Source organism: Nannospalax galili, unplaced genomic scaffold, assembly GCF_000622305.1.
Source record: "Nannospalax galili isolate Female #2095 unplaced genomic scaffold, S.galili_v1.0 scaffold32, whole genome shotgun sequence".
In the NCBI taxonomy this organism is placed as follows: Eukaryota; Metazoa; Chordata; class Mammalia; order Rodentia; family Spalacidae; genus Nannospalax; species Nannospalax galili.
The window spans coordinates 8,372,128-8,387,393 of record NW_008335297.1 but is presented as its reverse complement, the minus strand read 5'-3'; the positions used below and the strand labels follow the sequence as shown (position 1 = coordinate 8,387,393).

The following is a 15,266-nucleotide window of genomic DNA, read 5'->3' as shown; positions in this document are numbered from 1 at the left end:
AGGCAAACGCCTTCTTCCATCTAAATATTTATCTTTCTCATAAAGGATGTGAACATTCACATACATGCAACACACACACACACACACACACACACACACACACACAAAATCTACTAGGTAAACTTACTGAAAGAATTGTAGTAAGGTAGAAACATCTTTCAAAGCCCACTTCTCTCATGCTCACTCTTCCCTCACCCATGTGGTCCATCCGCAGGACAGATACAGCCTCCATAGAGCCCCATGGGCCTCTCTTCTACCATGAAAGGGGAAAGGTAAAGAATCAGGTAAGAAGTAAACAGAATTATCAAAGATATGCTGTGGGACACAAAGGGGTACAGCCAGGCCTGGGAAGTGTCCTTCAGAAAGGGTGGTCAGGGATGGTGAGATGGTTCAGCAGATAAAGATGCTTACTGCCAAGCAGAGTTTGATCCCTGAGTTTGATCCCTAAGATCCATATGGTAGAAAGAGAAAATTGAGTCCTGCAAGCTATCCTCTGACCATCACACACATTCATAAGTGTACACACACACACAAATAATGATGTAAAGAAATTGTTAGAAAAGAGTAGTCAGATCAGAGGAGGCAGTGACATTTGGACATGGCATCTGAGACATTAATAGTTGAAAAAAATAGTTCGGGTGGAAACAGAGCAAATAGTCAGGTCTGGAGATGAGCTTTGCCAGTGCCTAAGGCTTATGAAACCAGAGTTCCAGGGACTCAGTGATCACAGGTACAGGGGAACAAGGATTGAAAGATGAACAGAAGATATGATTGTGGAATACATGGAAAAGGACTGGAGGGCTTTAAAGCAGAAGAATGATGGAAGAAGATCTATAGAGATTTACATTTAATTAGAGAAATGGAGGGATAGATGGAATCAAAGGACAGATGGATAGACAGACTGTATGAATCCGAAAGATGCAGATGACTTTGTTTTGAAGAAATAAGAGTGGGCAGAGGTGGTGTTGGTTCTGATGAAACACTGGTGTCTTCTATCAGAGTGGTAATATGGAACACAGTGGGCACACTTAATGTCTCTTCTGAGATGGCTGGTTTGTGGGAAATGAGGCCATGAGAACCTCATGTTCTGATCACTTGATGTTCAGTTTGGCCAGAGATGGTGGAGTGGATGATAATGCCATCTCATGTCAGATCTTAACATGGCACCCTTAAGGCACGTCTCCCTTGCTCTTGTGGAGGACCCTGGGAATTGCTGCTCTTTCTTGGGGTTGTGCTTAGCCGGCTCTGAGGACATTGGGTTGCTGACGTGCCTGGCATATCTGCTGCTGAAGTAATACTCAAGTTCCCATCTTCCCTAATAACCTTGTGTCTAAATTGTAGTGTCACACAAGGGCGTGTTTGGAAATTAGCATTTGAAAAGAAGCTTCCTTGCTTTCCTAGAGCTGACATGGTCCCTCTTCCTCTGTGGAAATGAAATTTATTAATCATAATAAAACCATCGTATTCTGAAGGTAGAGGTCACCCTGAGGAAAAAGATCTTCTCATTTGTGAGGAACAGTTTGGAACTGCTGCTTGGGTTTTCTGCACAGGTTGAAGTTATGCCCAGTATTAGAGTCTCAAAAGGATTAAAGTACTGAACAAAAAGATGAAGGCTATGTTTTTATTCAGTCATTTAGGTTGTCTCCTTAAAAGTGCATGTGTTGGTGTGCATGTGTGCCTGTGAGAGAGAGAGAGAGAGAGAGAGAGAGAGACAGAGACAGAGACAGAGACAGAGACAGAGACAGGAGGAACACCTCCAATGTCATTCCTTAGGCATAGACCCTTTTTTTGAGACATGGTCTTTTTGAGACTTAGAACTTGCCTAAACAATAATGCTGAGCTGGCTGGCCAGTGAGCCCCAGGGATCCATCTGCCTGTCTCCACCTCCCTAGTGCATGATCACAAGCAAGTGCCACCACACCTGGATTTTTTTTTTTAAGTGGCTTTTGAGACGCAAACTTGGGTTCTCAAGCTTTTGAGGCAAGCACTTTACCAACTGAGCTATCTCCCCAGCCCAAAGTAGACATTTTTGCCATAGTAAAACCATTCTTAAAGAAAATAAAACTTGTGCTCAATTTCCATCTTCACATTTGTTTTCAAGAAGCACTCTATCACCTAACATACTCCCTATGATTCTTTTTCATTTCAGTTCTGTTCATATAACCAAATTTGTCAGATAGAAAGTGTATTGAAAATAATCTTATTTGTAGGCTTTTCTCTAGAGCATTGATGGACCATTTTTTCATGAAGCGAAGCTCAGTGCTAAAATGATGTATCATTTTTTTCTCACCCCCCATAGAAGCTCCTTCTTAGGTTGAGACCAAAGCCTGTTGAGTGACCTCTGTAACAATCTAATTTCTTTAAGATAACTTCATTCTCACTTCAGCAGCCCTTATGTCTTCACTTTGCATCTCATTTCCCCCCAGAGAGTAGACTCTCTGATGAAAGATATTTGGGGTGAACAAAATGGGACAGAAAGGTACTTCAATGAATGAAAAGCTAAAAGGAACTATTTGTTAGTTTCACTGAGAAATGTCCTTCTAAGAAGTAGCAGCTTTGGGGGGCTGGAAGGATGGCTCGGTGGTTAAGAACACTGGCTGCTCTTGCAGAGGATCCAGGTTCGATTCTCAGCTCCCACATGGCAGCTGACAACTGTCTGGAACTCCAGTTCCAGGGTATCCGGCGCCTTCTTCTGACCTCCACAGGCATTGTGTGACTCCTGTATACATCCCTACATGTAGGCATTATGTTCATACACATAAATTTTTTTTTTAAGTCTGAAAAGAAGTAGCTATTCACAGCATTGCTACTGAGGATTAGGAGAGCTCTGGGTTACAGATGACTGCCTCAATTAGGCTATTTCACCTCAGTATCCTCAGAAACAGGCAAGAAGAGCTTGGCTGTTGGAATGTCCATGCTGAACCTGAACATCCATTGTTTTTTCTATTTGGGGTCTAACTTGGTGTCAGAGACTTGGAAGTTCCTCCATTCAGTTTAGCTCACCTTCCCACGCTCCACAGTATGAACAACCAAGCCAGGCCTACTCAGTAGATTCTCATTCAGTAGTAACCAGAAGAGCAAGACTTGAACCTGGGTCTTGCTCCTAGATTTTGGCCCTCTTCCAGGTTGTTGGGTAACCTTCTGGTTTAACTATGAGGAAGATGGTTGGAAGGAAAATATGCAGAAAATAAAGAGAGGAATTAAGGGTATACACATTGGATTTCAAGGAACTGCTGATGAGCTTATGGTTGATACAGCAGACAAACCATTTCCTGTTTGTCCCTTCATTAAAAAAAAAAATTCTGAGTCAAAAGCTATTGAAAATGCAGAGATGTCACTGAGGGACTGGTATGTCCATTCCCCAGCCGTTGTGAGTGTTGCTGGCTAATGAAGTATAGCCCTCCCTCCTCAGTACATGGCTCTCTGTCCAAGAAAGCCTCTTCAGCCAGGTGCTAAATCCCCCACCCGAAGGAAAGCCCTCAGCTGATGCTCCTATTACATGAGTATTGGAAAACTAACTCACTTGCCACCAGATGAGACCAGCTCTAACATGTAACCCACAAGATCAGATTGAAGACATCCAGTTACCCCTCCTTGCTTCCCTCTCTGGCTTTACTTTAACCTGCCTGCCTGCCTCTCTCTCTGCTCTCTCTCCTCCTCTTGAGAGCACCTCTCCATAAATCACTTGCACTAGAGTCTCCATGTCAGGCCTCCTTCCAGAGAACTTACCCTAAGATTGCATCTCAGCTTCAATCAGTAACAAAATGTCACTGTTCAAACATCTCTAGGAAGATACCTGCCCTGTCAAACAGGCAACAGAATGTGGTATTATGGCTCGACTACAGGTCACCCTGGGATGTTCACTGGTCAGCTCTGATTCTCTGTAGCTATGTCACCTAGAACAAGTGAACTCTAACTTATGATGTGTGCAGTGCTTCATTCGGAAACGCACTAGACAGTGCATTTGGTCTCCATCCTTTATTCATTTTCATTCTAATGCAAGTCCTGGAAGCCGTGGCAGAGAACAGACAAAGATGGTCGACAGATTCAAAAGTTGAGGAAGTGCATTAGAGTATACTGCTTTGAAGGGCTGTCTCCCAAGAACCTGGTCAAGGATGGATGAGACACTGGGATGCTAAGATTCCTGAGTGGGACTAGGGGTTGGGGGCACCATGGACCCTTCACAGTGTCTCCGCTCTTTCAGTCACAGTCTGACCTGTGGGACAGTAGCTTCACAGAGCCATCACTGTACCCTTTTGATGCACCCTATCAGATTTCTTTGGTGACACCCAGATCAGAAAATAAGACGTTTTCTCTTGAGCTCTGACTTCTCTGGGGCACTGGGCTTAAGACCAGTCTTTCTAGTGTTGGCTTCCACCTGCCTCAAACTGTGGGGTGTACATCAGCTGTACAGAGGTGCTATATGTGGGGACAGGGTATGTGTGTGTGTGTACAGTCACGTGTCACGTGGTGTTTCAGTTAACAACAGACCACACCTATGGCAGGGGTCTTCTAAGATTTTACCACCAAGGTTGTCTTGGTTTGTGTACACTGGGATGTTTCAAAGACAAAATCATTCAACAATGCACTTCTCAGACAGGTTCCTATCACTAAGCTGCACATGACTGTACATACTGAATACATTGATGTGACCGGCTAATGTTCAATGAACCACAGGGGACCTTCTTCATACCCCATGGGAGAATGGGAAATGCTTCATGTCTTAGGATGAGTACCCCCTTGCACAGTGTCTCCGTGTTTTGTATCTTCTGATTGGTATTTCTGCTCTGTAACTGCATGTGACGAACCAGTCTTCACCTCTGTTTTTCTTTTCAGTTACGGACGAGTTTATGCTGCCGACCCCTACCACCACACACTTGCTCCAGCCCCCACCTACGGCGTTGGTGCCATGGTGAGTAACAATTTCTCCTCCACCTCTGCTCTTCCTGCCTCCCTCCCCTTCCCTCCCAACCCCCAGCTGGGGCCTCAGTACGGGTTGATGGTTGAAGGGCTCTCACTTCCCCTTAATTGAATTTGTCTCTTGTGCTAACAGCAGCTAAAATGCCACATTAATCCTCCCAGTAAACTTGATAAATGTCTTAATTTCTTGGCAATGTAGTGCATGTAAGTTATTATATTTCTAATTTTGCAAGTCTCACCTAGCGAGCACTTACCTTAATGGAATAATTAGTCATTTTGATAATTAAATCCATCACTAACGGAATGCAGTGTCAATGCAGAACTTTTTTTTCTTTTTTTTCCTTCCCTCCTTTGCTGCCCATTCACATAGCCCCAAGGTTCCAGCCCCAGCACAGACTTCAGAGGAGCTAAGCTGCACACTTCCAGGCCTCTGCTGTCAGGCAGCTGAGAATCTGCCTGCCTCTCCTCCCCTTTTACAATTCATGTTTAAAGTCATAGTCGCCCAGGAGAGAAAGTAGACAGAGGGGCACGCTGTGTGTGTGCCTAGTACATAAGAAATTAAGGAATCAGCTGGGTTTGGGGGTTGTCTTGTTTTTTTTTCCTTGGGGGGTGGGGTGGGCTGTCTGGGATTTTGTTTGGGGAAGGGGAAAGGGGAGGGGAAAAGTGGGGGGTGAGGGTGGGTGAATTTGCCTGTACTTGTTCAAACTTCTATGCACTAAAACTCTTGAGTCCAGTAAGACGTGCCCATCGCGTGAGGGCCTATCGATCATTCCTGCGCTTTGGCATGTAGTCTTCTGCCTGAGTCAAGAATATCAGCCCTGACCCTAAAAACCAACCCCACAGGCATTCACTGGAATCGCCAATACTTTTAGCAAAGGGAAATGGTTAAGTGTCACCTCATAACCAGAGAAAGCTACAGTCAGACAATTCCTTGGAACCTGGTCGTAGAAACCCAACCAGGACTTGGAAAACGTACTGTTCTGCACAAGTTCAGCTACACCCAGCAGGGCCCCTCTGCTGCTCCCCTCACAAGGTCAGGTTCATAGGGTGTCATGCGGAATCAAAGATGCAGGCTTTTATTTTTATCTTGATTTGGCATTCAGCAACTCTGCTTCGACACCTACGTCAATCGAGGAAAGGGTTGGAATGGAGAGTTGAATCCCTACATTCAATAAATTGTCTAGAATCATCCTTGAATATAAATAAAGTTTCCCCCAGGGGAACATCTTGTCAATTAATCCATCCATCAAAGAAACAAACCAATAAAACAAGACAGTTTAAATCCTTCCATTGTCCCATTTGTGAACTAGAGAGTCCTCATAGCTAACAGGACTGCCTGACACAATTTGATGTCATAGGGATTTTTCTTTAGAAGGAGTTGCTATAGAGAGGTCAGGACTGGCCCTATTTTTAGCTTCCTGAAAGAGCCCTGGGATTGGGAAGGGGATGCCGCCCCCCACCATTTTGGTTGGTTTTGAGTGTCTTTTTTTCGACATTAGTCTTTTTGATGATCCACATGTTACAAAAGGAAAAATGTAAAAAAACACACACCTCAAATTGCTTTGTTTCAGAATGCTTTTGCGCCCTTGACTGATGCCAAGACTAGGAGCCATGCTGATGATGTGGGTCTCGTTCTTTCTTCATTGCAGGCTAGTATATACCGAGGGGGATACAACCGTTTTGCTCCATACTGAGTGACAAAAATCATTTAAAAAAAAAAAAAAAAAAAAAAAAAAAAAAAAAAAAAAGAAAAAAAAAAAAAGTGATGGGGAAATTTGGGAGGTGTTGGAGGGGAGGGAGTGGGCATGGGTTTTATCAAAACACCTTAAATACATGTATGGAATTCTCAGTAAAGTTTAAAAAAAAAAAAAAAAAAAAAAAAAAACAACTAAAAATAAAAAGAGGAAAAAAATTACATTTTTTATCTTATACCTCAGATATTTTGTTCTGTGTATTTTAATATTGTGGGTCTTTGATTTCTGAAGGTTTCCATAGTTCGGTTGCTGGCTGTAGGAGTTTTTGTGGTTGATCTAGAGAGACACTAGATATGAATCCAAACTGGTTTAGGGCCATATCCAGAGTGCTATATTATGTAAATGAATTATATATGCTGAACACGAAGCTACTGGGGTTAAGCTGTTCGGGAAGAGTATAAGTGACCAGTCATTCTTTCTGCATCTATTTTATTTTGTCAAAGGGGAGGCCGGGAGGGACTTAGGGGTTAGGGACTGGGGTTCGACCGAAAGAAAAAATTATATATATAGTAACTGATGAATCTAAATGACCCACTGCACCAACAATCGTAAATCAATGGTTCTAAGTTACTCGTGGCCATGTCAAGCCAAAGGTTCTATTAAGAAGCTGCTTCTTGCAGCATCGATGGGAGTCGAAGGAAGCTGTGTACGTCCACCTTTATTATCATTCCAGCAGGCAGTATTCAGCTTCTTACCTAGCCACTGGTTATTTAAGCAAAGATTACTAGTTAGGCCATCAATAAGCATTCTTTTTATATTTCTTCCAGTATAATAAATTATTGATATCACTGCTGACTTTTATATTATGGGAGGGAAAAAAATAACATTAATAAAAAGGTGATAAAAAGCACTGTTTCTATTTTTTTCTTTTTTTCCAAAAAAAGAAAGTAATAAAAACTTAAATTCTTTGTACCAGTTAAAATATGTATAAAATTTCCATCTGTGCAGTGGAGTTACGTTCTAGAGACAGTCTATATGAGGCTTTAGTTTTAGCTGAGTAGAATAATTGTTAGAGACAGACGTATAATTTTTATGGAATCATGATAATCATATCTGGATTTATAGATGCATTTTACAAGTATTGCAATCATTGAGTAGAGATAATCACGGTATTTTCATCAGCTTGATACTTTTTGAAACACGACTGCATTGTGAACAACTTGCAATTTTTCGGTCTGTGAGAGCCTGCCCTTCCACCTCTCCCTCAGTGCCCCAGAATTATCTTAAACCAGTATCTTTAATTCTGTTTCCAAGGCCCAGGACACTTGTCAGAAGGAAGCAAAAAAAATAAATAAATAAAAAAACAGATAAATAAATAATAAAATAAAAAACAACAACAGAAAACCAGAACCACTCTCTTCCTCCTCAAAGAACAAAGTCATCCCTTATCCTTTCTCGGATGTCGGATGCAGGGCCAGAGCAAAACAGCCGACAAATTGCAGCTTGTGTGAGTTTCTTCTGTTTGAACTCCTCCCATGTTGTCCTGTTTACAAGTTAACCTAAGTTGGGGTATCTGTCACGGGTCTTCCTGTTTTGTATTTAAATTAAAAAAGCAGCAAGCCGTTCCCCTTAGTGTTGCTGCCTCTGTGTGCAGTGCAGGCCAGATGGTACGCACTTTAGTAAGTTATCCACTCACGCTGTGAACCTGCCAATCCGCTGTAACAACTCTGCTTTAAGATGAAAACCAAACAAAACTTTAAAAAGAAAAAAAAAAGTGTTTGTGATCCAGCTTTCCCTCATCATCCTTACGTGCATGCCCGTAAGATCGGTTGGACATTTAACCATCAATAAAGTTTCATGAGATTTGAAAACAAAGTTTCTGTAGCTTTGATAGCTAAGACAGATGATCAAGATTTGGGAGACAGAAAAGGAAGTCGGCGGGGGGCGGGGACTGCTAGGCAGAGAAAAGTCTAGAAATTGGTCTTTGGGGAGGAGGGGTAGGGCCAGGGGCCATTTGGTATCACCAAAAGTTCTCAGCCCCCACTTGGTACAGGTGATTGGCAGTGTGTGCCTGGTTGATGTTATCCAAGACAACAGTTTATTATGATGCTATAGCAGTTGACTCTAGACAGGATAAAGACAGGAACAGAACAGGGGGCTGCTGAAGAATGAACAGATTCCTCCCAATTGCACCAGCTTTCAAAGCCCAGAACCTGCATTGTGTATGGAATCACAAACATGGAATTCTTACTGTGCTGGTTAAAGTAAAAATCATTTGCAGTTTTGATTTTCATCAATGAAATGTACTTTCCCCATGACTGTATGTAGTTTTAATAAAATCATTTAGAGCAAGTGGGTGCCAACCGATGTCGCAGAATCTTCTGTCTAGGCACTCTGCTGAGATGCCACTAAGTCCTTTTAAAATGTTATGTCAGAGGTGTAAACAAACATTTTGGATTTTTTTTAAGTATTTATTTGGAATGTTTTCATTTATCTAAATAACTATTGCTATTATGAATTATGGAAAAAAGATTAATGTGGCATATAGTGACTTCTTAACACACATCACTCAATCTGCAAACCCAGAAAATGTGTATATCTGTCTTTAGAAATTAGTGTTTATATCACTTACAGTGGTTTGTGAATAAAGAAAACTGGTTTGTAATATCAAAAATAAAAGCTTAGTCTGAAAAGGTACCTGTGATTTGGTGTTCTGAGTTCTTTTTCCTCCGTGGATCTCCTCACACACAGGTTGGATTTGGCACACACATGCATACACACTCACATGCCTGTAGATTGTGACCACCAGGGGAAAAGGGTGGGTGCTGCCAAAACTCACAGTAGGTAGGTATCTTTGGTCTGGGAAGACCAGGTGCTCCTGTGGCTGCTCTATTCCTCAGAGTCATATCACTTTTCCTTCTCACTCATCGATCCAAAGAAATGAGTGGAACCATGCAGAGATGTTTGAGAAACTAAGTTCACTCTGAGCGTTAGCTGTTCCTCTTCCACTTGCAAACAGCCTGTAGTTTAGCCTCAACATCAGCACACTGTAGACTTCAAATGAATCACACATACAAGTAATTAAACAACTGGTTGGAGGACTTTGTGAGGAAGCCTGAGAGTTCACATCTATTGGGTACTTAAGATATCTGGGCTGAGGTGACACCTGAATTCAGTCCAGAACAAGTTCAGCCAAAGCCATGTGCCTCAGTCTCTTCATTCATACGGTTCAGGTGAGGAAGCATGTACCCCCTTAATACTGTGATGTGGAATAAGGCTATGTAAAGTGCTGACAGCAACACTTCAGAAATTATGGGCCGATGTTACTTATAGGCAAAAGAGTAGAAGCACAAAGAGGTTAATTAATGTAAGATCACAGAGGGGGTGATGGGGAACACTCTTATCAGACCAACCAGAACTTTAGAGATGAAGGTTTCTAACCTGAGAGTCCTCCAGATATATTTGGTCTCCCATTCTCTTTCTATATGAAAGGTTATCTTAATAGTATGAATTACAAGTGCTGGGAAGATAACTGAGTTGGTAAAGTGCTTGCTGTTTAAGCACGAGGTCCTGAGTTCCTTTCCCTAGCACCCTCATTAAAAGCTGGGCATAGTGGTACCCAGCTGCAATTTTAGCACTGGGAAGGTAGACACAGAATAGTCCCTGGCTGCTCAATGGCCTGCTAGTCTTGCCAAATTGGTGAGCTCCAGGTTCAATGAGAGAGCCTGTGTGGGGAAAAAAAAAAAAAAAACAAAAAAACAGAAGGCATTCATCAACAACATCTGGCCTCCATATGCACATGCAAACATGTACCCACATACCATACGCTCACAAACGTATATGCATATACAACACACATAGAGTGTGAATTATACCATTTCACATGTATTCAGTGGCGTCATCTCTGTAAACTCCTCATCTATGGAAATGTATAGATTACAGTCAACTTTTATTGCCCTATGTCGATAGATTCTTAAAAATACTTTTGCCAAGCTGGTGGCGCACGCCTTTAATCCCAGCACAGGTGGATCTCTGTGAGTTCAAGGCCAGCCTGGTCTACGTAGTGAGTTCCAGGACAGCTGGGGCTACAGATGAGACCTTGTCTCAAAAAGACCAAAAAAAAAAAAAATTTTTTTTTGCCTTGAATTTTATAATGAAGACCATAAGATTCAAAACCTCATTTGAGTTATCTCTAAGTAATACCTAGTAAGTTTTGGAAGGGTTCCACATGAAGGTTTGGCTACCCTGAAGTCTGTGTCCTCTTCCACAAACTGCTCCTTTATGGTAAGGATGATGACAACAGTGGCGGAAGAGTGATATTGAACCTAGGACTCTAGTGTTCTTCTGACACAATATGTAAGGGCGTATTAATAAAAACAAAGAAGTTGCTAGCTGTATTCTGGCAGGAGGCAGAAGGGAGGTGAGGGTCTCCTAGTTACTGCCTTACACCTGCCTTACACCTTCCTTACACCATTAAATATAAAGAGGGAGACGAGACGTAGATGGCCCAAAAGCTGGCTCATTTAGAGAATGGAAAGCAGCATATAAATTTCAGGTAAAATATGAATGAAAAGTGACCAAAGTGAATCAGTTTCTTGAAAGATTTGCCAGTGGGTGCCAAGGCATGTCATCCTGCCCCAGTATCTACTTGGACATCAGAAACTAAGCCCAAAGAGGCCCAAATGGAATGTTCATGTTTCTTGTATTCGTAGAGGTTCTGCATTTTCCTATGAGTACTATGAAACATGGCCATGACCCCTCTTGCTCATATTATAGTTCTTAAAATGTTAAACAGTAAAAGCTTTTCCATCTAATTTTTTTCATTTTTTTGGTGTGTCCATGGGGGCGTGTGTGCATGTACACGTATGCAGGAGCATACATGCCACAGTGTACATGTGGAGGTCAGAGGACAACTGCAGGTGTTCGTCCTTGCCTTCCACCTTGAGACATTATCCCTTTGTTTTTTGAAGCTGTGTGCCAGGCTGGTTGGCCCTTGAACTTCCAGGGAGTCTCCTGTCTCTGCCTCTCATCCCTCCATAAGAATGTTGGGATTATAAACAAGTGATACCACACCTGGCTTTACATGGGATCTTGGAATTTCAATTCAAGTCCTCAACTCGCATAACAAGTACTTTATCAACTGAGCTGTCTCCCTAGCCCTACTTAACTTTTTAAAGCCACCTATGACCACTATAGACAACATCCTGACGATTGTTACCATAATGTTATACAAATCCTGTGCCTACTTCCTGGAAAGGAGCCCTTTTTATAAATCAGTATTTTGGTTGAGCACTTCATGACCCCATGCACGCACAGATTCATACACACAAGCAAGCAAAAGTCCTTACCTGCTGAACAGCATCATTCCAACATAAGGGTCATAGACTTCCTAAGCTTCATCTAGTGAGTAGAACACAAAGGCAAATTCTTGGGCCACTTGGCTTGACGTACTTCCACAGCCAAGAACCATTATTGCTTGGGAGGTACCATCTTCCAGGGGCCTTAGTGATAAGACTCTGTGCTCTAGTCTCCTATGGACCTGATATTGAATAATATATATGCCCAAGTGTACGCATGTTGTGGGCTATGTGAGTACATGAATATAAGCACATACATACATGTACAAATATATGAAATAAATTCTCCACCTTCCTCTCCACAGCCTGTGATTACTGATCTCAGTAATAAAGTCAGGACCTAGAACTGAAAGTAATAACCCCACCCAAGGAGAAATAAGACAGACATCTCTGTTGAGAAATTTACAATGGTTGGGTTTTCTAGTAGGGGAATCTTGCTTTTCATAATACCTTTGTGTGCAATGGCATGTGTTTTCATATTCAGGACACTTGTACACAAATTCTCAATGTGCAGTATTTTCCAAAGAGTCTGAAGTTCTCATCATGCATTTGCTCAGAATTCCACCTCGTGCTTAACACTCAGCCGAGGGCCAATTCATCACATAGCCCAAAACAAAGTCTTTCAATACATGGGGAAAATCATGGTTTTTCATTCCTGGTGTTTCCAGTCGCTGGGGATGTAGATTTGCACTTGATCAGTAACAGCTGTTCCTAGGCACTTTAAAGGGGTCTCCTCTGGGACTCCAGTCTTACTTCCTATACTGTGCACTGATTGCCCTCCTGGAACACTAGGGAGGCACCAAGTGTGCCCTGTAGCCTGGAGAATGAACACCGGGAACGCTAGTCTGATCACAAGTATCTGACCACAGGAAAAGTATTTACCAAGCCTCTCCACAAGAAGCTATGTTTTGAGTAGCAAGTTGGTACTGTGACGAAAGCACTGATCAGTCTGTCTTTCAAACCTAATAGCACCCTTTCCCAAAGGGAACAAGTGTTGGAGACTGCATTGAAAATAAAACTACTAAGATCATTCCAATACATTGGTAGGCATTCTGCACATGTACTTAATCTATACACTTATGTTCATGAGAATTTCTATCGTCTTACAGAAGAAAGGATATCTTTAATTTTTTTACTTTTTGTGTGTGTGTGTGTTCATGCATGTATACCGCTGTGCACATGTGGTGCAGGGATTGGTCTTTTCTACCATGTGGGTCCTAGGGATTGAACTCAGACCATCAGGCTGGGCTACAAGCACCTTTACCCCCTGAGCCCTCTCACCAGTGTAAGATTATCTCTTATCTTCACTGAACTTCAGTTACTTCATCTGTAAAATGGAAACAATAATAAGATCTAACTAACCCATAGGGTCCTTGGGACAAGAAGATGCATTAAAACCTGGCCTGCTATATAGCACTTTTCCTTTTTAATAAAAAAAATCATTTCTCGATATAAAGAACCTAAATATCTATACACACGTTTCAGTAACGTATATTCCTTAACTATACAATATATATGTTTACACTTAAAGACATACACAATTACATTTACCTGAAACATCTTTATAGGCACACATAGCATGTATGATGTGTGCTAGTGCACAAGGTGGCCAGTGGTCAACCTCAGGTATCATCCCTCAAGTGCCTCCTACCTTGTTTTCGTTGAGTCGGGCTTGCTCATTGGCCTTGAGGCTACTAAGTAGACTAGGACTGGCTGGCTGCCAAGTCTCAGGGATTCAGGTGTCTCTCCCTCTCTAGCAATAGGGTTACAAGTGTGTGCCACCATACCTGGCTTAATAAAATGTTCTAGGGATCAAGCTTGGGTCCTCATAGTTAAAAGGGAAGCCTTTTACCAACTGAGCTGTCTCCCCAGCCCATAATTTTTGTTTCATTTTAAGACAGGCTGGCTTTGAACTCATGATTCCTCTGCCTAGGCTTCCCAAGCATTGGGATTAAGGCATTCACTGCCATACCTAGTTCTAAATGCTTTTAAATACATTTAATTTTAGGCTTTAACATAACTACAAATGGGTCCCTAAATTCATGCTCATTTATTTCAAGTATATGATCAACAAATGGGGATTATTACTATAAATCTTATAGTCATTAGTGTTTTGATCTTACTTAGCCCTCAGTAAGGTAAGGTAAATACATGATTGCCCCTGTCTACCTGCCAGGTCATGGAGGTTCAAACGAGGCTGGTAAACAGTAAAGGCACCCTGGCTGCCTCCAAAGTGTGTGCTGCTCTGTGCTAACCCAGGCTCAAACATACCCTACACCTCATCCTTGCAGCCTGGATGGACAGTCAGCCTCATAACGCAAAGCTCATAAGCACTGGAGACAGTCTCCAAATACAGAGTCCTCTCCTCTCCTGCACACTGCACTCAGAGATCTGGCTCCAGTGACTGCCTGCTGAACCCTGATCTACATCAGAGCTTTGTAAACTCTTTCCACCTGTGACCCATTTTCCTTTAAAAAGTTTTAATTTGGCCCCAGGTAAATAAGTACATAAGTCAAATATTCACCGATTTTTTAAAAAATATAAGGAAACTTACTTTAAAAAAAATTCTTTGGTACACATAAAGTTTTACTGTGCACTGAAGATGAAAGCACAGCAGCATGTTGAAGACATGGATGTGCTTCTTTGTAACATGGCACAATCCAAAGATAACCAATGGGATAGTAACATGCTGAGTGAGCAATGATAAGAAAATATTGAAGTGTTTCCCCTAATTAAACCATTAAATTTAAGTGGAAAATCTTATGTGTACAGTGAAAATGCAGCAATTGGGCTAGTGAGCTGGCTCACTGAGTAAAGTCACCTGCTACCAAGCCTGAAGACCTGAGTTTGATTCCAGACCCACATTGTGAAAGGAGAGAACAGACTCCCCACAAGTTGTTCTCTGACACCCCCCCATGCATAACAAGGCGCGCGCACGCACGTGTGCACACACACACACACACACAATTTATATAAAATTAAAAACATTTAAACCCTGAGGTATTTCAGGCTTTTTCAAAGTTGTCTCATTCTCATGGTGTGATGGCAGGCATGGTGCAAAGTGCACAAACAGCTGTGTGTTCAAGACCAAGGCTGCAGTGAAGTCTCTGGATGCAATTCAGGTGAGTGCATCCAGACACATCTCAGATTTGGCTTTGATTTTGAATTGCTTTTTGCTCACTGCACATTCAGAAACCTTTTGCTATTTCCAGGTAGATGGTACATAGATGATGATGATAGATAGACAGACAGACAGACAGACAGATAGATAGATGATTGATGATTAGATAGATAG

At 42.0% G+C, this 15,266-nt stretch overlaps 1 protein-coding gene across 18 annotated transcripts in view; it reads left to right on the top strand.

Moving 5' to 3' along the window:
• The window catches only part of Rbfox1 (RNA binding fox-1 homolog 1), a 383,510-nt gene extending 376,834 nt beyond the window's left edge, over window positions 1-6,676 (top strand). For 5 of the 18 annotated variants that reach the window (XM_008829975.2, XM_008829968.2, XM_008829960.2 and 2 more), the window contains 2 exons: window positions 4,837-4,912; window positions 6,492-6,676. In XM_008829975.2, coding sequence (XP_008828197.1) covers window positions 4,837-4,912; window positions 6,492-6,614 — 199 coding nt within the window. In that variant the 3' untranslated portion in view covers window positions 6,615-6,676. Of the gene's footprint in view, window positions 1-4,836; window positions 4,913-5,290 lie in introns of all 18 variants that reach the window. The other 13 variants (XM_029562016.1, XM_008829961.2, XM_008829965.2 and 10 more) reach the window with 9 other exon arrangements.
• Window positions 6,677-15,266: the final 8,590 nt, after the last annotated feature.